Here is a 20,230-nt window from a genome sequence, read left to right as displayed (position 1 = left end):
TTAAAACAATATGGAATTGGCAGAAGCATAAACATTGACTAATGGAATGTACCAGCAGAAACACACACGATCATAATGTGCTTCAGAAATGGCCTCATTCGGCCGGGCGCGGTGGCTCACGCCTGTAATCCCAGCACTTTGGGAGGCCGAGGTGGGTGGATCACGAGGTCAAGAGATCGAGACCATCCTGGCTAACATGGTGAAACCCCGTCTCTACTAAAAATTCAAAAAATTAGCCGGGCGTGGTGGTGGGCGCCTGTAGTCCCAGCTACTCTGGAGGCTGAGGCAGGAGAATGGCGTGAACCCGGGAGGCGGAGCTTGCAGTGAGCCACTGCAGATGGCGCCACTGCACTCCAGCCTGGGGGACAGACTGAGATTCTGTCTCAAAAAAAAAAAAAAGAAATGGCCTCATTCATCCGTGAGGAAAGGATATACTTTTAGGTAAATGGTTTGTTGATAATTGAACATTCACGTAGGAAATAAAATGCAATCACTCACAACACACACACAACTCCAAATGGATAATAATCTCATTGTGAAAAAGAGGAAGGAACAAATGGGGGAGTGGGATGGATTAAAGCAGTGGTCCCCAACCTTTTTGCCGCCAGAGACCGGTTTTATGGAAGACAGTTTTTCCACAGAGGGTGACAGGAATGGTTTCCAATGAAACTGTCCCACCTCCGGTCATCAGCCGTCAGGTTCTCAAAGGCAGTGTGCAGCCTAGATCCCTCGAATGCTGCACAGTTACAATAGGATTCTTCTGTGAGACTTGAATGCCCCGCTGACCTGACGGGAGGCGGAGCTTAGGTGGGAATGCTCGCTCCCCAGTGCTCATCTGCTGTGTGGCCAGTTCCTAACAGGCCAGGAACCCGTCCTGGGGGTTGGGGACCTCTGGTCTAGAGCACAGGTGACTTTTCTGTACCAGAGCCAGGAATGAAGGGCTGGCTGAGCTGGTGCTTCCTGCCACCTGTGTAGTGGTGCAGGTGTCCGTGGTCCAGGGCTGGCCAGGGCATCTCCTGTCCTTGGCTTGGCTTCTGCCTCTGGGTCCGTGGTGGCTGCCTGGGACCTGCCCTTGCAGCCAGGGTGAAAGGAGCGGGCAGGGCCTGCTGCCTGGGGTGAGCCTGCTGCCTCTGCTCAGGGCCCCTGGCAGGGCTGCTTGCTCAGCACCCTTGCCCCATCTCTGGCCGGGCAGCCGTCACCGTCACCCAGCTAGCATGGGGAGGCTTGCTACCAAGGGATGGAGACAGCTGGCAGTCTCAGCCACGCATAGAGACACCCGCTGCTGAGGCCTGCAGTGCCTGCAGAGGGGAAGAAATGGGGCTGGCGTGGAGAGCACACCGTGTGTTTCTGTGGTCAGGCCCGTTTATTTCTTTAAACAGATCCCAAGTGTGGAGAACGTTAGCTCACTCTTGTTGGCAGGCCTGTGGGTTTCTGTGTATCACTCTGAACTTTTCCTGTACGCCTCTTGCTTCTCTCTGTCAGAAAACAAAACAGAAGCCTCTATTCTGTGGGATTCGGATTCAAGTTGGCTCTTTTATTCACCTATTTCGAGCAGACACAATAGAAGAGGAAAGAGGTAGCACTGTGGGCATTCAGTAGGTCGTCTTGGATGTGAACGTTGAGTTTCCACCTGTCACTGTGATTTTATTTTATATTGAGTTGTTTTTAAAATAAGCTTTGCTTCCCTTTCGTTGCTGTTGAATCTATTACAGCTGCAAGGTGTCCTGAACACAGCGGCAGGCTGGTGATGAATCGTCTTCTGTAGGTTTTCTGGTGTCTTTGTTATGATTCTCTTAGGGCCAAGCGTGGTGCGCCTGGCCTAGGCAAACCTTTAGGCCTCGCCCTCAGAACCGACTGTGGATAATAAGCAAATAACATGTTTTGTTTATCTGCGCAGTTTCTGAATGCAAATGATTCTTTTTATTCCTTATTTTATTTATTTATGTTGTAGAGACAGAGTCTTCCCGTGTGCCCAGGCTAGAGCTTCTTATTCTTCCAGTGTTTGCACGGTGGCTGTAGCTGTGTGTAGTGACAGCAGAGACAGGCCTGAGAGGGGCAGCCACGTCCCCCCTGGGCAGGATCTGTCTACTACGGGACCGCGAGCTGCGACTTTTTCCTTCCAAGCGTGCAGAGAGGAGCCCCTCCCTAGGGACGGGGAGGCATAGCCTGCTGTTTTTGTGATGAGCATCTTGGGGGAGGGGGGCACTGGGCTGTGCTGCGTAGATGGTGAGCACTGGACTCACCCCCAGCCCCAAGTCAAATGAATGTAAGGAATGTGAGCTTCTGGAAACGAGCGTGGAAGCCTGAATGGTGAGGAAGGGAAATCTTGCAGTACCTGCCCACTCCCCAAATGCCTCTCGTGGGTTTTCTTGTTTACAATTAGTTCATCCACAGCAGGATCCAAGCTGCTGCCTCTGTGTATGTGTGACAGAGTCCTCTGTCATCCAGGCTGGAGTACAGTGGTGCAGTCACAGCTCACTGCAGCCTCCAACTCCTGGCTCAGGTGATCCTCCCACCTCAGCCTCCCAAGTAACTGGGACTGCAGGTGCGCCCCACCACGCCCAGCTAATTTTTGTATTTTTTTGTAGAGGCAGGGTTTCACCATGTTGGCCAGGCTGGTCTCGAACTCCTGCCTTAAGTGATCCACCCGCCTTGGCCTCCCACAGTGCTGGGATTACAGGTGTGATTGTGCCCAGCCACAGTAGAGCTTCTTGTTTGCAATTGGTTGATATGTGTCTTGTGGCTGTCTTTAATAAAACAAAAACATTGCAGGTATCATCTGGTAGGCCAGGCGCAGTGGCTCACGCCTGTAATCCTAGCACTTCAGGAGGCCGAGGCGGGCGGATCACTTGAGGTCAGGAGTTCAAAACCAGCCTGGCTGATATGGTGAAACCCCATCTCTAGTAAAAATACAAAAAATTAGCTGGGCGTGGTGGTGCACGCCTGTAGTCCCAGCTACTCAGGAGGCTGAGGCAGGTGAATTGCTTGAACCCAGGAGGCGGAGGTTGCAGTGAGCCAAGATCGCACCACTGCACTCCAGCCTGGGTGACAGAGCAAGACTCTGTCTTAAAAAAAAAAAAAAAAAAAAAAGACAGTATTGTTAATGGTGAAGGTTCACACCCCTCACGCCTTTTTTCGTATGCAGCTCTGAGCTTAACATCCACCACACAACCAGGCACAGAACACTGGGCAGTCCACCCAAAACAGTCCCCAGCAGCCGCCTGCCCTGCTGACCTGGCTTTGTCCCTCCAGCTCTGCCTTTTCCAGAGTGCCATAGAGATGGACAAAAATGGTGTGTGCCCTCTTGACACAGGTGTCTCTCACTCAGCACGATGCCTTTGAGATCCATCCTATCGTGTATCAATGATCCGTTCCTAGCTGTTGCTGAGTAGTATTCCGTTGCACGGTGTACCAAAATGTCCTTGTCTTTGTGTGAAGGACATCTGGGTTTCCAGTGGGTGGCAGTTATGAATAGAGCTGCTGTGAATGTGCATTACAGATCTGTGTAGGGACACATGCTTTTACTTCCCTTGGACCAATTCCAAGGGGTAGGATTGCTGGGTCCTGTATGTTTAACTTCGTAAGAAACCGCCAGACTGCTTTTCAGTGACTCTGCCATGTGGCATTCCGCGCGTTCAGGGTGTAGGGAAGTCCCAGTGGTTTTGCCTCCTCACCAGCATTTGGTATTAGCTTTTTTATTTTTCGTGTTTTTTAAGCCATTCTAATAGGTGTAGTTGGGATCTCGTTTGGTTTTAATTTGCATTTCCCTAATAACTAATAATTTTGAGCATCTTTTCATGTGCTTATTTGCTACCAATGTATCTTTTCTGGTGAAACGTCTGTTCAAATATTTTGCTTTTTTTTTTTTTTTTTTTTGAGATGGAGTCTTGCTCTGTCACCTAGGCTAGAGTGCAGTGGCGCGAACTCAGCTCACTGCAACCTTGACCTCCCTGGTTCAAGCAATTCCCCTGCCTCAGCCTTCCCAGTAGCTGGGACTACAGGCTCTTCTCACTTTTTATTAGCTTGTTTGTTTTCATATTGTTGAGTTCTGAGAGTTCATATATTTACATATTCTGGATAAAATTTTTGTCAAATATGTGATCTGCGGCCGGGCGTGGTGGCTCACGCCTATAATCCCGGCACTTTGGGAGGCCGAGGTGGGCAGATCACTCGAGGCCAGGAGTTCAAGACCAGGCCTGGCCAACATGTAGCTGGGACTACAGATGTGTGCTGCCGTACTTGGCTAATTTTTATATTTTTTGTAGAGACAGGGTCTCCCTGTGTACCCAGGCTGGTCTCAAACTCCTGGGCTCAAGTGATCCACCCACCTCAGCTTCCCAAAGTGTTGGGATTACAGGCGTGAGCCACCCTGCCCTGCCTCGACTTTTAATATATGGTTGAATTTGCCTGGAGGTTTTTTTTTTTTTTTTTTGGAAGATTTAATTAATTTATTTTTGAGACAGAGTCTCACTCTGTCCCCCAGGCTGGCGTGCAGTGATATGATCTCAGCTCACTACAACCTCTGCCTCCCCGGTTCAAGTGATTCTTCTGTGCCCAGCCCAGAAAATTTTAAACTATTAATTCAATTTATTTAATAGGTGTAGGACTATACCAGCTATCTGTTTCATCGTGCTGAGTTTCAGTAGTTTGTGGCTTTCTAGGGAAATGAAAATGGGTGCATTTTATCAAAGTAGTCGAATTTTTGTGCACGAAGTTGTTTGCAGTATTTCCCAGTAGTCTGTAAGATCTGTAGTTCTTTCCTTACTTCCGATAATGGCAACTTTTGTCTACTGTCTTCTTTGTTTGGGTAGAGGTTTTATGAATTTTATTAATTTGCCCAAGAACTAGCATTTGGTTTTATTTTATTGTTTATCTGTTTTCAGTTTAGTTGTTCCTCTTTATCATTATAATTTCCTTCCTTTTGCTTCCTTGGGGTTTAATATGTTCTTCTAGTTTCTTCAGATGGAACCTTAGGGCTGGGCGTGGTGGCCTAGTAATCCCAGCACTTTGGGAGGCCGAGGTGGGTGGATCACCTGAGGTCAGGAGTTCGAAACCAGCCTGGCCAACATGGTAAAATCCTGTCTCCACCAAAAATATAAAAAATTAGCTGGGCGTGGTAGTGCACACCTGTAATCCCAGCTGCTTGGGAGGCTGAGGCATGAGACTTGCTTGAACCCAGGAGGTGGAGGTTGCAGTGAGCTGAGATCACACCACTGCACTCCAGCCTGGGTAACACAGCGAGACTCCATCTCAAAAAAAGATGGAATCTAGCTGGGCGCGGTGGCTCAACACCTGTAATCCCAGCACTTTGGGAAGCCGAGGCGGGTGGATCACAAGGTCGGGATATCGAGACTATCCTGCCTAACATGGTGAAACCCCGTCTCTACCAAAAATACAGAAAATCAGCCGGGCATGATGTCAGGCACCTGTAGTCCCAGCTGCTCGGGATGCTGAGGCAGGACAATAGTGTGAACCCAGGAGGCGGAGCTTGCAGTGAGCCGAGATCACGCCACTGCACTCCAGCCTGGGCAACAGAGCGGGACTCCATCTCGAGAAAAAAAAAAAATGGAATCTTTAGATTGTGTATTTGAATCTTTTTTTTCTGACATAAGCACTTAATGCTATAAATTCTCACGTCAGAACTGCTTTAGCTGCACCCGACAGATTAACGTGCTACGTTTTCATTTCCATTCCATTCAGAGTGTTCTCTGATTTCCCTTCAGACTTCCTTTGAGCCATAGCTTATTGTTTTTTAGTTTCCCAAGCATCCCAAGAGGATTCCTCGCCATCTTTCTGTGATAGATTGCTAGTCTAACGCCATTTTGGTCAGAGAACGTATTCTTTGTGATATCAGCTCTTTTGTATTTGTGAAGGATTTGTGGTGTGACCCAGCATATGGTCTATCTTGGTTCATATCACCTCTCTCTTAGTCTCTCTCCTCTGTCTTTTTTCCTCTTGCATTTTGTTGAGTAAGACAGAGTCTGTGGGAATCCGGGCAGCCCCAGTGGAGTGGGGTGGAGCCAGGGCGAGGGTCCCCGCTGGAGGAGCCCCCCCGCTCAGGCCAGGCCCTTCAGCGCTTCTGCCAAGTCCTAGGAGACTCTGACTTAATGCCTAACTTATTTTGTGACATACTGGGTATGAGAATGATTTTAAAGCTCACAGGTGGCCTCGGAGTGCACCTTGTGCACACAAACACTGACGGGTGACAGTGGATGGTCTGACTGCAGCTAGGGGAATGAATTGAAGGACTCTGACAGAGATGTCTGTAGTAGACAGGCTTGTTTAAGCTCCATGCCTGTTTACCTAAAAAGCTGGACTTAAAAACATCGAATTTGGAACTCAGAAAAATAAAACATCTTCTGACCTGGGTAGGTCTGTCTTCCAGTGTTGGAAAGCAGACGCATTTCCGGGTTAGTCCTGTGCTGCTTTTATGAGCTACACTGACCCGATCTTGTTTGGAACAGGCCGCCCTGTGCATGACTTGGTCCCATGCAGAATCACACAGCCCAGTTGGTGACTTTGGTGGCTGTCAGGCACTGCTCGCGTCTGCAGCCCTGTCTGCAGAGAGCACCCCGTGGCCCTGCGTGCACGGCTCCCCCACCCCCGCTGCACGACATCCCCCCCCCCAGTCTGCACGGCTCGCCCACCCCCGCCCTCACGACTCCCCCCCCACAGTCTGCATGGCTCGCCCACCCCCGCCCTCACGACTTCCCCCCCACAGTCTGCATGGCTCCCCCCACCCCCGCCCGCACGACATCCCCCCCACCATCTGCACGGCTCCCCCACCTCTGCCCGCATAGCTTCCCTACCCCCGCCTGCATGGCTCCCCCACTGCCCGCCGTCCGCTGTCCCTGTTGCACCTCCCACCTGCTGCCCTGCTGTCGAATCAGGCGCGTCCCACCCAGGGAGCTCTGGTATCTGCCCCTTGGCTTCTCTCAGCAGCTCAGTGGAGTGTAGACAGTGTCGCCATCATCACCGGAGCAGCTAGGATGGGAGTGGGGTCTCCATGGTCTCCATTTTACAAATGGGTTGACAGGTGCTCAGGAAGCCCTGTAATGTCCTGGGGCCACCCAGGCAGTCATACACAGGCTGTATCCATCTAGTGCTACCGCTGCCTGGGGGCAGGGATGTGTGCTGGAAGGGCCTGGGCCTGCCTTCCCACCGCCATGTCCACACCCAGTGCCCAGGGGTGGAGACGGAAGCACGCGGCGGCCACTGTGGCACTGGTGGGTGGCGGCGTTCCGTGGCCTGGCTGTGTCTGGCGCCTGTTCTGGTGTTTCACATTCATACTTTGAGGGCCAAGCACCAGCCCAGGAGGTGGGTACCACAAGTCCAGACTTCCACAAGGGAAAGTGTCCCCAGCACAGACACAGCCACTCAGAACTTGTTGGTCTTGGAGCCTGAAGCCGGGCGGGTCAGGCAGTGCCATCCCTATCTGGACGGTGGTGCCTTCACCCTTCTGCTGTCCTGAGCAAGAAGAAAAATGAGCCAAGCTTCAAAGAGAGCTGCGCCAAAGTTTCTGGAAAGCTTGCCAGTGTGGACGTTGCACCCTACACACCTTCAGGCATGGGTGGGTGGTGTGGGCATCTTCACTGCGTGGATTTGGGGCCCTGGCGTGTGTACGGCAGATGCCTCAGGGAGATGCATGTTCACACGGGGCAGCACTAGGCAGAGTGGAGGGTAGGGTCTACACCCCTCCACTCCTCAGGGACAGCCCTGGACACTGGGTGTGTCCTTCAGACTGTCCCTGGCGTCTCCAGGACTCCTGTGGCCTCAGGACAGAATGGCGGAGGGGAAATGAACAGAAGGAAGGTTGGGGGAAAGTGTATCCCAGCCATGGGCAGGGGGGCCTGGGGTGGGCAGGATTTGGGGAGGCTGGGCCTGGGGCTGGACAGGGCCGTGGGAGAGGGGAGGCCTGTGTTCTCACAGCTGGGAGCTGGCTTAGGACTCTCAGATCTTCTCTTTGTGGCCCGTCATCCCTCCTACCTGCCTGTCCACAGGCCCACACTGAGTGAGTTCTGTGGGAGGGAGGCTCACCCTCAGGGGCCTTCAGGAGATGGGACCTCTGGCCCGGCAGCCAATGGATGCTGAGGGGCGCCCGCCATGTGCAGGGACAGCTGGGGTGACGTCTTGGAGCCCCGTGACGTCCTGGGGCCGCCCAGGCAGTCACACCCCACCCTGCACCCCAGGGTGCAGGCTCCCAGGGTGACGCAGTGCTGGGACGGCACAGGGCCGCGTTCTGAGGGAGGGCGGAGCCCCAAGGCTGAGCCGTGCCTTGCCTCACAGGTTGTGCAGCCTGACTCTGAAGAAGCTGGTGGTCTTCAAGGAGCTGGAGAAGGAGCTGATCTCCGTGGTGATCGCCGTCAAGATGCAGGTGAGGCCCGTTGCACCCCCGGCCGTGGCTGGGTGCTGGGTAGGCTTTCCATGTGCCTGGGAGACGAGTCGGGCGGTGCGCCAGCGTGGGGCCTTGTGCCACAACAGCGGGCAGCCCATGCCATCTCCAGGAGCCGGGGGGCCGGGAATGACGGGATGCTCCTGGGTCCGGTCCTGCCCCACACAAGGGAGGCAGGCCCGGCCTTCTGGGATGTGGAGGCCACATGCATGGGGCCTTCCCAGGGCAGAGCTGCCCTCAGGTCACCTCACAGTGATGGACGGGCCCCAGGCACCTGGAGCCAGGGCTTCCCTGCTGCACTCAGCACCCACTTCCTGCCCACTTTCTGTGGGGTGGAGGGCGTTGGTGGGAGAGGGGAGCAGGGCACTCTGGGAGGTGAGGGCCTAGCCAGAACTCCCAGCCCCTGGCACCAGGGCCTCTCTCCTGACCCTAGTGGGTCCTGTGACCTCTCGAAGGCTTTGAACAAGTAGCTGTTCCAGAGGGGTCGTGCTGGTGTCTTACCCATGCCTGGCCCAGGCCCCGCCCCCTCCTTGGGGTAGAGCTGCCACGACCCTTGTGGCACGGCCTTTGCCCAGTGGCCCAGACAGGGAGGTGTCCCCGCCAACTGTCAGGGCCACAGGGTTCCAGGTGTGTGGCCTGTATAGGGCCACCTCTAGCGGGCTCTCCCTGGTCGGCACCACTCATGGGCAAGTCTCACCCATGTCCTCAGCATACAGGAGTGTCCTTCTGTGTGGCTGTCCAGCGTGACAGGGTGGGGTCTCAGTGGCTGTTGTGCTCCTGACCCCGCCCATCAGCTCCTTGAGGATGGGGCCCTGCTCATGGAGCCCATGTCCAGGGCTGCACACAGGTCCCTGTAGCTGGCCGGATTCCTGACACCTGCTGTGGCTCTGACACGGGGTCTCCGGGCCTCCTGGACCTGCAGAGTAGCACCTGAGCCTCGGCCAGTGTGGCTGAGGTCACCAGCCAAGCGCTGGGTCTTGAGTGCGCGGAGGCCTGAGGCTTCTTGTCTGTCCCAGTCAGTTGCCACCGTATGAAACCTATCGCATCTTAAATAAACGTCTGGAGAAACCCTTTTCCTCGCTGAACATGCTCGTGGGTTATCAGCAGCCTACGTGTGTGGCGCGGGCTGGTGGCCGGGTTCCCCGGGTGGCGGGGCCTTGCCCCAAGAACTTCCAGGGGCGCGTGGCTAACAGCGGGACCCGGAGAACTTCCTGAGAGCTGTGGCTGGCTAAGGACCCCGAGAACTTCCAGGAGCGCGTGGCTAACAGCGGGACCCCGAGAACTTCCAGGAGCGCGTGGCTAACAGCGGGACCCCGAGAACTTCCAGGAGCGCGTGGCTAACAGCGGGACCCCGAGAACTTCCAGGAGCGCAAGGCTAATAGCGGGACCCCGAGAACTTCCAGAGTGCGTGGCTAATAGCGGGATGGAAGCGTCTCTCCGCCCTCCCTGCCCATGGCTGTGGCCATGCCCAGGGTGCCCAGGACCTGCTGCAGTCTGGCCACGGGTCATCCCTGGGGAACAGGGAGCTCTCTGTGGGCCGTTGCCACCAGGCCATGAGGCTGTGTCTGGACCTCTTGGCGTGCGGGGGGGCAGGGGTCAGGGTCTCATTGGGTCTTCAGAGCAATGCAGAAAGGCATGAAGGCAAGAGTCGACCCCTCGCTGGCTTCTGAGTCTGGTGCTGTTGACCTCTAACCTCTGGCATGGGGCCCCACCCCACACTGACCCTGTTCCTTGGCCCCATTCCTCCCTCTGCCTGTCTCTGGTCCTGCCCCAGCCTGTGTCCTGACCGAGAGCTTGGCCCCAGGGCCCCTCAGAGCCCCACCTCTCCAGCCCCTCTGTGTACCCCCTGGACTGGCTGCCCATGCCCTCCCTGCCCACCCTAGCTCAGCAGCCACATGGCCCTTGGCCTCCCTTGATCACCCCCAGCTCCTCACCTGCTTCTCTTGGGGTGTCCTCTCCACCCAGGCCCCCTGTGGGGGAAGCAGCCAGCCTGGCCCCGCAGCCCCACCTGCCCCTCAGCCTTCTCTGGTGTGCACCTTCGCCTCACTGGCTGGTGGCACACACTGTCCTTTTCCTGACACAGCTGGGTCCCTGCAGGTCCTCTGAGGGGGGAATGCGAAGAGGGACCCGACCCAGAGCACATTTGCGGGGAAACATCTCTGAAGGGTCAAGGGGAGGATCAGGGAGAGCCCGGACCACAACGCAGGGGCAGCTGGGGAGAGGAGAGGGGACAGGAGGGCTGGCCGAGGAGAGCCATGCTGCCCCTTGCCGCACTGCACGCGAGGCCCCAGCGCAAGGGTAGGACCAGAGGCCCCCACGGATGTCTCATGGAGCCCGAGTATGGCCATGCGGGCCACCCGCACCGGTCCTGAGGCCCCGCTGCTCCCACCCGAACCTGGGCTGGCCCCGGGCTCCCGTTGTCTGTCTTGGACCCCTGCCCGCCCTCCAGCCACCTGGCACCTCTCATCCACTGTGTCCCGCGCGCTGGCCTCCGGGAACCTCTCATCCACTGTGTCCTGCGCGCCGGCCTCCGGGAACCTTGTGCCTGGGACCCCACAGCGGCTGCTTGTTTCTTGGAGCACGAGGTCCCCGAGCTCATCCTTGTTGGGATGGTCCCATTTGAAACAACACTGCGATAAGCACGTTCAATCCATTAGGAATCTATTTCGATATAAAGTTTGTGGTTGGGGTCCTGCTGTCTTTCATGCAAATGACTCGTTACCCGTTTGGCGCAGGTGTGTACGATATCTCCTCTGGCCTGAAGCTCACTGGGTATAAACTGTTTTCAGGTGGTCATGCATTTTCCTGCACCCACATCGAGGCTTCTGCTACCCTCATTTTTGTGACAGCATCTCCATATTTTAAGTATCGTATCTCTGTATGTTTTATTTTCTGAGAGGGCCAGTCAGCCCTGATCATTCTTCTTTTTAGAAAATGCTTTAGGCCGGGTGCAGTGGCTCATGCCTGTAATCGCAGCACTTTGGGAGGCCGAGGAGGGTGGATTGCTTGAACTCAGGAGTTGGAGACCAGTCTGGGCAACATGACTAATCCTTGTCTCTTAACAAAATACAAAAATTATTGTCTATTTTTTTGTGGTGGCACATGCCTGTAGTTCCAGGTACTAGGGAGGCTGAGGCTGGAGGATTGCGTGAGCCTAGGAGGTCAAGGCTGTAGTGAGTTGAGATCGAGCCACTGCACTATAGCCTGGGTGATAGAGTGAGACCCTGTCTCAAAAAATAAAAAATAAAAAATAAAAAAATGCTTTAAGCCAAGCATGGAGGCACATGCCTGTAGGCCGAGCTGCTCAGGAGGCTGCGGCAGGAGGATTGCTTGAGCCCGGGAGCTCAAGTCCAGCCTGAGCCACACAGCGAGACCCGTCCCTCAAAACCAGAAGGGGCTTGTTGCCTCCAGATTTGTTCTGCCAGACGGACTTGGGCAGCGCAGTCAGGTGCTGCTGCACCTGATCGTGGAATCTGTTTTGTGATCGCGTATAAGGAACCGCCCCTGGTTTCTCTCTCATGTCTTAGGGCAGGTTCCTGGAGGTGGAACCTGTGAGCCGAAGGGTCTCGATGTTTTTAAGGTTCTTGGGAAAGATGCCAGGGCACCTCTGAGAATTATCCCAGCCTGTGCCTACCACCCCCAGACTGCAGGGCTGCAATCCTGCCAGTTTTACAGTGCAGGAGTCACGGGGTCTTTGCCTGGTTTCCTGCTTCATCACAGCCCTTTGAACTAGAACAGGTCCTGCTTCATCACAGGGCTCCAAACGAATCCTGCGGTCCCATGAGATTGTGCTGCCCCCCAGTGGACAAGTGGAGACAGACCTGGCCCTGACCTTCTCCTTGCAGGTGAGTCACCAGTGGAGATGACCCCCTCCCTCATCACTGTCCTCTGGGGTGACGGGCGCCCTCATCACTGTCCTCTGGGGTGATGTGTCCCCCCTCATCACTGTCCCCCAAGGAGAGGGGCACCCTCATCACTGTCCCCCGGGGTGACAGTTCCCCCCATCACTGTCCCCCGGGGTGACGTGTCCCCCTCATCACTGTCCCCCAGGGTGACGTGTCCTCATCACTGTCCCCCGGGGTGACGTGTCCCCTTCATCACTGTCCCCTGGGGAGACGGGCACCCTCATCACTGTCCCCTGGGGTGACATGTCCCCTTATCACTGTCCCCTGGGGTGACAGGCCCCCCTCATCACTGTCCCCTGGGGTTACATGTCCCCTCATCACTGTCTCCTGTGGTGACAGGCCCTCCTCATCACTGTCCCCCCGGGTGACGGGCGCCCTCATCACTGTCCCCCAGGGAGACAGGCACCCCCCATCACTGTCCCCTGGGGTGACGGGCCCTCCCATCACTGTCCCCTGGGGTGACGGGTCCCCCCATCACTGTCCCTTGGGGTGACGGGCCCTCCATCCCTGTCCCCCGGGGTGACGGGCCCCCCATCACTGTCCCCTGGGGTGACGGCCCCCCCATCACTGTCCCCTGGGGTGACAGGCCCCCCCATCACTGTCCCCTGGGGTGACGGGTCCCCCTCATCACTGTCCCCTGGGGTGACAGCATTTGTCTCATCATTGCCACCAGTGTCCCGTGTTACTGCAGATCTTCTGTTGATTATGGTTTATTCTTAAATGATTAGAAATTTGTTTTGGTTTATTAGGTTGAGTTTTTCTTTTTGTTTGTTTGTTTGTTTTTGAGATGGAGTCTCTCCTTGTCACCCAGGCTAGTGCAGTCTTGGCTCACTGCAACCTCCACCTCCCGGGTTCAAGCGATTCTGTTGCTTCAGCCTTCTGAGCAGCTGGGATTACAGGCACACACCACCAGGCCAGGCTAATTTTTGTATCTTTAGTTGAGACGGAGTTTCACCATGTCTGCCAGGCTGGTCTCGAACTCCTGACTGCATGATCTGCCTGCCTCGGCCTCCCAAAGTGCTGGGATTACAGGTGTGAGCCACCACGCCCGGCCTAGTTTTTCATTCCTTATCTATGATAAAGAGAATGTAAGGCCGGGTGCGGTGGTTCATGCCTGTAATCCCAGCACTTTGGGAGGCCGAGGCAGGTGGCAGGAGAATCACTTGAACCCAGGAGGTGGAGGTTGGTTGCAGTGAGCTGAGATCATGCCATAGCACTCCAGCCTGGGGGACAGAGTGAGGCTCCATCTCAAAAAAAAAAGAGAGGATGTAATAATGAGGGCAAAAAAAACCACTTACTGAGTCAAGGCTATTTTGCTCTTCTATTTAAAAAGTTAGGGGAAACTCAGAGTTCACAAACAATCCCAGCTGTTTGGGAGGCTGAGGCAGGAGGATCGCTTGAACCCGGGAGGTGGAGGTGACAGTGAGCCCGGCTAATTTTTGTATTTTTGTAGAGATGGGGTTTTGCCTTGTTGGCTGGGGTAGTCTCGAACTCCCTACCTCAGGTGATCCGCCCGGCTTGGCCTCCCGAAGTGCTGGGATGACAGGTGTGAGCCACCGCGCCTGGCCCAGTGCTCCATGGTTCAGTGGGTTTTGACAGGCATGCACAGGCATGTCAGCGCCACCACAGGTAGGGTGGTGAACAGCCCCATCTTCCCCTAAGTATTTAAACTGATTTTTATTTGTGAACTCTGAGTGTCTGAGACATACCTGTGAACATCAGCTTGCTGGAGCCCTGCTGGACAGGGAGCCTGTGGTGAGACGTGCAGGTGAGTTGGGTGCACAGGGGGCCTCGGAGGGAGAGCCCTGCCTGCCCTGTGTGCCCCTCGCGGAAAAGCGTCCTGGGTCACACCTTGCTGGTTGCCTCAGGCCCATGAGCCGCCGCGCTGTTTCCAAGTGTCTACAGGCGCGCTCAGCCATCCCAGGCACTGCAGCACATGGTCCTCGTCCGCCTGCCGAGGCTGTTAGCGTGGAGTGGAGCCCTCGGGGCCTGAGCCCTAGCGACCGGCTCACTCTTGGTTATGTTGGGTAAAGGAAGGGCCCTGGGGACCTGCTTGCCACTGGAATGAACTCGGGGGCCCATCTGTGGGTGCCCTTCCGACCATATGGGCAGCAGGTTGGCCTGGCCACAGGCTGCAGAGTGGCTGGCTCGTCAGAGGCCGTGATGCTGCCTGGGGCCCTGGTGCACCCTCAGCTGCCACTCGCACTTGTGCCCACAGTACCCTCACTTCTTGAAGAGGGAAGGCAACAAGCTTCAGATCATGCTGCAGCGCAGAAAGCGCTACAAGAATAGAACCATCCTGGGCTACAAGACGCTGGCCGCGGGCTCCGTCAGCATGGCCGAGGTGAGTGCTCCGACTGGCGTGGCCTGCGTCGGGCTGGCCACCTGGGCGCCAGAGCATTCGCCCGTGGGAGATGGAGATGTCTCTCCCGGGTCCAGATGTCCAGGGATCAGATGAAAATGATGAGAGGAGCCTGGCGGCTGGGCTCCGCCATAAGGGCCGGGTGCGGCCCCAGGTGGTGCTTCCTCTCTGACCTTCCCTTGCCACCCAGCGTGGCTCCCCACATGCCTGCAAGCCGCGTGCACTCCCCTCTAACGAGCCTGTCCTGCCCTTCAGTGGAGCTGGGTTTTGGGTCGGGCTGCTCTGGAGTCTTTCCCATGGAGGAATCACTGCTGTCCCCGCACCACAGGTGTGTCCTGCGATGGGTTCGTGTCCGTGTCCTGCTCAGCACGTGCTCTGGCCCAGGATTGGCTGAGCAGGAGCGGGACAGGCGTCAGTTCCGTGCAGGCGCTAGCGAGGATACCCGAGCAGGGCGGGGGCGGCACCCAGAGGTCAGAGGGGGTGGCTGGAGTTCCCTGGAGGGGAAAGAAGGGGAAGTACCTCAAAAGGAAAAGAAACAGCCAAGCGGCAGCCCACCTTGTTCCAGAGGCCCCAGCGTTCCGAGGAGGCCGCGGTAGGGCGTGGGGGCACGGGAGAAGACACCCCAGGCTGAGACCTCGGACGTCCTCATGGACCCTTTCGGGGCTGCAAGGTTGGCTCTGGGAGAAGGGGCAGCCCAGGGCCCCAGACCCGTTTGTCTCTTTTGCTTCAGAACTTTCCCCATCATGGGATTGTGTTCAGGGTCCAGGGGCTGCGGGCGTGAGTGGTGCTTGGGGCATGTGAAGCTGTGTCGCTGCCTGCCTGGGGCCTGGGAAGGTCAGCCAGTGCAGCCCCTCACTGGGAGCCGGAGCCGCCAGAGACCCCCAGCCCCTCTTCGTCCCACTTTGTCCCCCTGCTCCTGGGGCTTGGGGCTAGGACAGTGGGGGTGCCCACTTGTAGCCGGTTCCCCCACACCCCCCAGGCCCAACCTGTAGGCCTCCTGTCTCCCAGGTCAAGCACTGGGTCCCCCAGATCCTCACACACCCCCACTTACACATCCAGGACAAGTGCCAAGCACTGCTCTGGACTCAGCCCTCCCTGCTGCACTGGGACACGGGAATGTGGAGGGTACAGGAAGCAGCAGTGGCGTCCCGAGGCCTCGCTTCTCCGTGCCGCCACAGGGCCTCAGACAAGCCTTGCAGTCTTCCCGGTTCCTTCGGCAAACCACGGACAGCACGGGTGGACCGGGCCTCCAGGCTGCACTTCCCAGGGCTCTGGGACCCCTCTGGTGGCCTGGAGCTGCCTGTCATCCCAGCCTCCCTCCTGCAGGCTGAGCGATGGGTGAACAGGTGGTGCAGGGATGCTCTCTGGGCTGTGAGAGACGCCTGGGAGCTGCCGCATGCTTCCCGTGGAGCAGGAGGGTCCAGGCACTATGGGGAGGTCGTGCAGGCTCTCTTTCCCATTAGCCATGCAGGTGATGTCCTGCTGATCCCTGCCAGTGCCTGTGAGCTCCTGCCCCGGGCCGCTCCGCCCAGAGCTCTCAGTCTGCACCACAGTGCTCCCTGCCCCTCTCAGCACTGGTGCTTCTGTGTTTGGCGTCCTTGCCCTAAATGCTGGCCTCTGCTCCCAGGCCCCTCCCTTGCCTGTCATCCCAGCCTTGGGCTGTCCCCTCCTGATCCCTGGGGAGAGGCTGGAACAACCTTCCCCCACCCCAGGTCACACCAGCCACATCACCTGCTGCTTGAAATCCCATCATCTGTTCTTCGCTCTTGGAAGAAAAGCCCCACCCCTGGATGTAGCTCCAGTGCCCTGCTCTGAGCCTGTGGCCCCCACCCCAAGGCCCCCTCGCCCTGTACCTGTGGCTTCCAAAGCCGAGGTCATCTGACTGCTCCTCGCTCTCCCCTCCACCGTCTCCTCCAGGTCCTCAGGGCGTCCTTCCACCTTCCACTGGCAGCCTGGTCCCAGAACATACTTGGGTCCTCCCACGTGTCCCCGAGCACCAGGGCGGTTCATGGGCTCACTGTGTCCTGCCACCTTTTGGGGCTGGTTCCCACCTGTGAGCGTTGCTGGCTTGTTGAGAGTGTGAGCACGGGAGATTATGGAGGTGGGACAGCCCCTCGGGCACAGATGGACGCAGGTGGCAGAGGTGGAGGGCTCTCACCAGGTGGGCTCAGACAGCTGTGCCGTGGGGGCTTGCTGGCTCTGAGACTGCACGCCTGAGATGGGGTGAGGGCACGGGTGCTGCCATAGGGACCGTCGTGAGAGTGGAGTGTTGGTGAGGCTGGCGCCATGCATTTGAGAGTAGTGCTCGGCTGGGGGGAAGGGTCCTTGAGGGCACAGTGTGGGGTGAGGCGGGCCACTGGGCGGACTCGAGGCCAGGGCTGAGTGTGTGGTGAGAGGATGAAGGGGGCACCTGCCCAGGACCTCCGGACTGTGGGGAGAGCAGGAGACGATGTCTGTGGGGACACAGGTGTCACCTCCCTTCAAGTGGGTGCACACGCAGGGGACGGGAGGGGCTGGGAGCAGCCTGGGCCCCTGCCACACCATAGCCCTGCCCTCGCCAGGCACTCATTCTACGTGAGCTGAGGCCCAGAGTCCTGGCCTGTCCAGGCCTCACTCTGAGGCTGAGGAAGTGGAGTCCAAGATGGCCCAGGGTAGGGGCCAGGCCTCATGGGTGCCAGGAACTGGACGCCAGCGTGGGGCGGCTTAGGTCTGCAGGCTGACCAGCAGTTCTGGCTGAGACCATCAGGAGTGACCGCAGCCCCAGGGCCTGCTTGGCACCCGCCTCTGCCTGCCACCTCAGGAAGGTTGAGCTGACTGCAGGCGGTCCCTCTCAGAGGCAGCTCCGCAGAGGCAGGTGTGCGGTGGGGGCAGACGTGCGGCCTTCTCCTGTGGTGTGGCTCTCGGCACCGTAGACGAAGTGTGTAGGGGTGGGCGTGCGTGTGGCCAGACCACGCTGTGGCCCCCGCCTGGGGGACGCAGTCATGCCAGCTGTTGGCCATTGTCTGAGGCTGGGGCCTGTGGGCTCCTTGACAAGACAGGAAGGTTGACAGACCCATGACTAGGCGAAGGGGAGACCTGGGAGTGCGGTGGTGGCTGAGGGAGCGGCCATGCTTCTTTGCACTGCTGACTCCCTCTTGTGGCCTCGCCACAAGCTGCACATGCCACTGGGCCAGGTCCAGCCCAAGGGGACCTGTGAGGGGCCGGCGGCTCATGGTGGGACACAGGAAGGCCTCAGAGTAAGGACAGCGCGGGAGCGTCACCCTGACCGTTTGCATTGCTGGATTCCCTTTAGTTTCTCTGAGTGTCTGCACGGCCACAGGCTGCTGATGACAGCCCAGTCAGGTGCGGGCTGCATATCCGTGGGTGGCCCTGTGAGAATATGATGGCACTGGACACTTCCTGTCTCCTGATGACATGGTAGCCATCGTAACACCATCACAGTTACTTTATTCCTGTATGAACTCACTGTGACCCAAGTGTCCAGGGCCTGGCCACACACACGTCCACCCCTACACGGCGGTGCGTGGCGACCTCCCAGGCCTTCGCATTACCCACTCACCCACCAGCTTATCCAGGGCCACTTCCAGCCCCACAGGCTCTGCCGTCATCAGTGCCCTATTCACAGGCACCACTTTAGGTCTCTTATACTTTATTTTTACTGTGCTTTTTTGGTTTGTTTTTTATTTTTTAATTTTTTTCATGACATAATCTCACTTTGTCGCCAGGCTATAGGGCAGTGGTGCAATCTTGGCTCACTGCAACCTCCAACTCCCGGGTTCAAGTGATTCTCCTGCCTCCGCCTCCTGAGTGGTTGGGATTACAGGTGCTCGTCACCACACCCAACTAATTTTTGTATTTTTAGTAGAGACAGGGTTTTACCCTGTTGTCCAGGCTGCACTTGAACTCCTGACCTCAAGTGATCTGTCCATCTGGGCCTCCCAAAGTATAGGTATTTCTTTTTTTTTTTTTTTTTTGGACGGAGTCTCGCTCTGTCGCCCAGGCTGAAGTTCAGTGGCACTATCTCAGCTCATGCAAGCTCCGCCTCCCGGGTTCACGCCATTCTCCTGCCTCAGCCTCCCGAGTAGCTGGGACTACAGGCGCCTGCCACCACGCCCAGCTAATTTTTTGTATTTTTAGTGGAGACGGGGTTTCACCGTGTTAGCCAGGATGGTCTTGATCTCCTGACCTCGTGATCCACCCGCCTCGGCCTCCCAAAGTGCTGGGACGTAAATACTTACCATGCGTAACAATTGCCTACAGTATTCAGTACAGTAACATGCTTTACAGGTCTGTGGCCTAGGAGCAGGAGGCTGTCCCTCGTACAGGCTGACCTTGAAGATACGGTGTGTTCAGTTCTAGGCCACCCCAATAAAAACGGATATTGAAATAAAGTGAGTCACACAAATTTCGTGGTTTTTCAGTGCATATAAAAGTTATGTTTACACTGTACTGTAGTCTGTTAAGTGTGCAGTAGCATTATGTCAAAAAATATATACATACATTAATTTTAAAATATTGCTAAAGCCGGGTGCGGTGGCTCATGCCTATAATCCCAGCACTTTGGGAGGCCAAGGCAGGTGGATCACCTGAGGTCAGGAGTTCGAAACCAGTCTGGCCAATATGGTGAAACGTCGTCTCTACTAAAAATACAAAAAAAATTAGCCGGGCGTCGTGGCTCACACCTGTAATCCCAGCTACTAGGGAGGCTGAGGCAGGAGAATCACTTTAACCCAGGAGGCAGAGGTTGCAGTGAGCCGAGATCACACCACTGCACTGCAGCCTGGGCAACAGAGTAAGACTTCATCTCAAAAAAAAAAAAAAAAGAAAAAAAGAAAAGCTAACCATCATCTGAGTCTTCAGGGTGTTGTAACCCTTTGGCTGGTGGGGGTCTTCCTCAGCATGGATGGCTGCTGACCGCTCAGAGTGTTGGTTGCTGAAGGCTGGGGTGCCTGTGGCAGTTTCTTAAATAAGACAAAAAGTTTCCTGCTTACTTGACTCTTCTTTTCACAAAACAGTTCCCCGTAGCATGCGGTGCTGTTTGGTACCATTTTACCCACCATTACTTCAGAATTGGAGTCAGTCCTCTCAAACCCTGTTGCTGCTTTACTAACCCAGTTGATGGACTCTCCTAAGTCCTGTGTTGTCATTCCACAGTGTTCACAGCGTCCTCACCAGGAGCAGATTCCATCTTAAGAAACCACTTTTGTTGCTCATCCATAAGAAGCCACTTCTTATCAGCTGAAGTTTCTTCATGAGACTGTAGCAATTCAGTCACATCCTCAGACTCTGCTTCTAGTTCCAGTTCTCTTGCTATTTCCACCACATGTGCAGCTCCTTCCTACACTGAAGCCTTGAACCCCTCAAAGCCATCCATGAGAGAGTTGGAATCCACTTTTCCCAAATTCCTGTCAATGTTGATATCTCAACCTTTTCCTATGAATCACAGATGTTCTTCATGGCATCAAGAATGGTGAATCCAGGCCACGTGCAGTGGCTCACACCCATAATCGCAGCACTTTGGGAGACCAAGGTGGGCAGATCATTTGAGGTCAGGAGTTCTTTTTTTTTTTT

At 56.1% G+C, this 20,230-nt stretch overlaps 1 protein-coding gene across 6 annotated transcripts in view; it reads left to right on the top strand.

Annotated features, from left to right (window-relative positions):
• The window catches only part of PACS2 (phosphofurin acidic cluster sorting protein 2), an 86,276-nt gene that overhangs the window by 26,727 nt on the left and 39,319 nt on the right, over positions 1-20,230 (top strand). For all 6 annotated transcript variants that reach the window (XM_032179627.2, XM_032179628.2, XM_032179624.2 and 3 more), the window contains exons 2-4: positions 8,287-8,374; positions 12,148-12,237; positions 14,516-14,641. In XM_032179627.2, coding sequence (XP_032035518.2) covers positions 8,287-8,374; positions 12,148-12,237; positions 14,516-14,641 — 304 coding nt within the window. The remainder of the gene's footprint in view (positions 1-8,286; positions 8,375-12,147; positions 12,238-14,515; positions 14,642-20,230) is intronic.

Source organism: Hylobates moloch, unplaced genomic scaffold, assembly GCF_009828535.3.
Source record: "Hylobates moloch isolate HMO894 unplaced genomic scaffold, HMol_V3 SCAFFOLD_16, whole genome shotgun sequence".
NCBI lineage: Eukaryota > Metazoa > Chordata > Mammalia > Primates > Hylobatidae > Hylobates > Hylobates moloch.
This window is presented reverse-complemented; position numbering and strand designations above follow the sequence as displayed.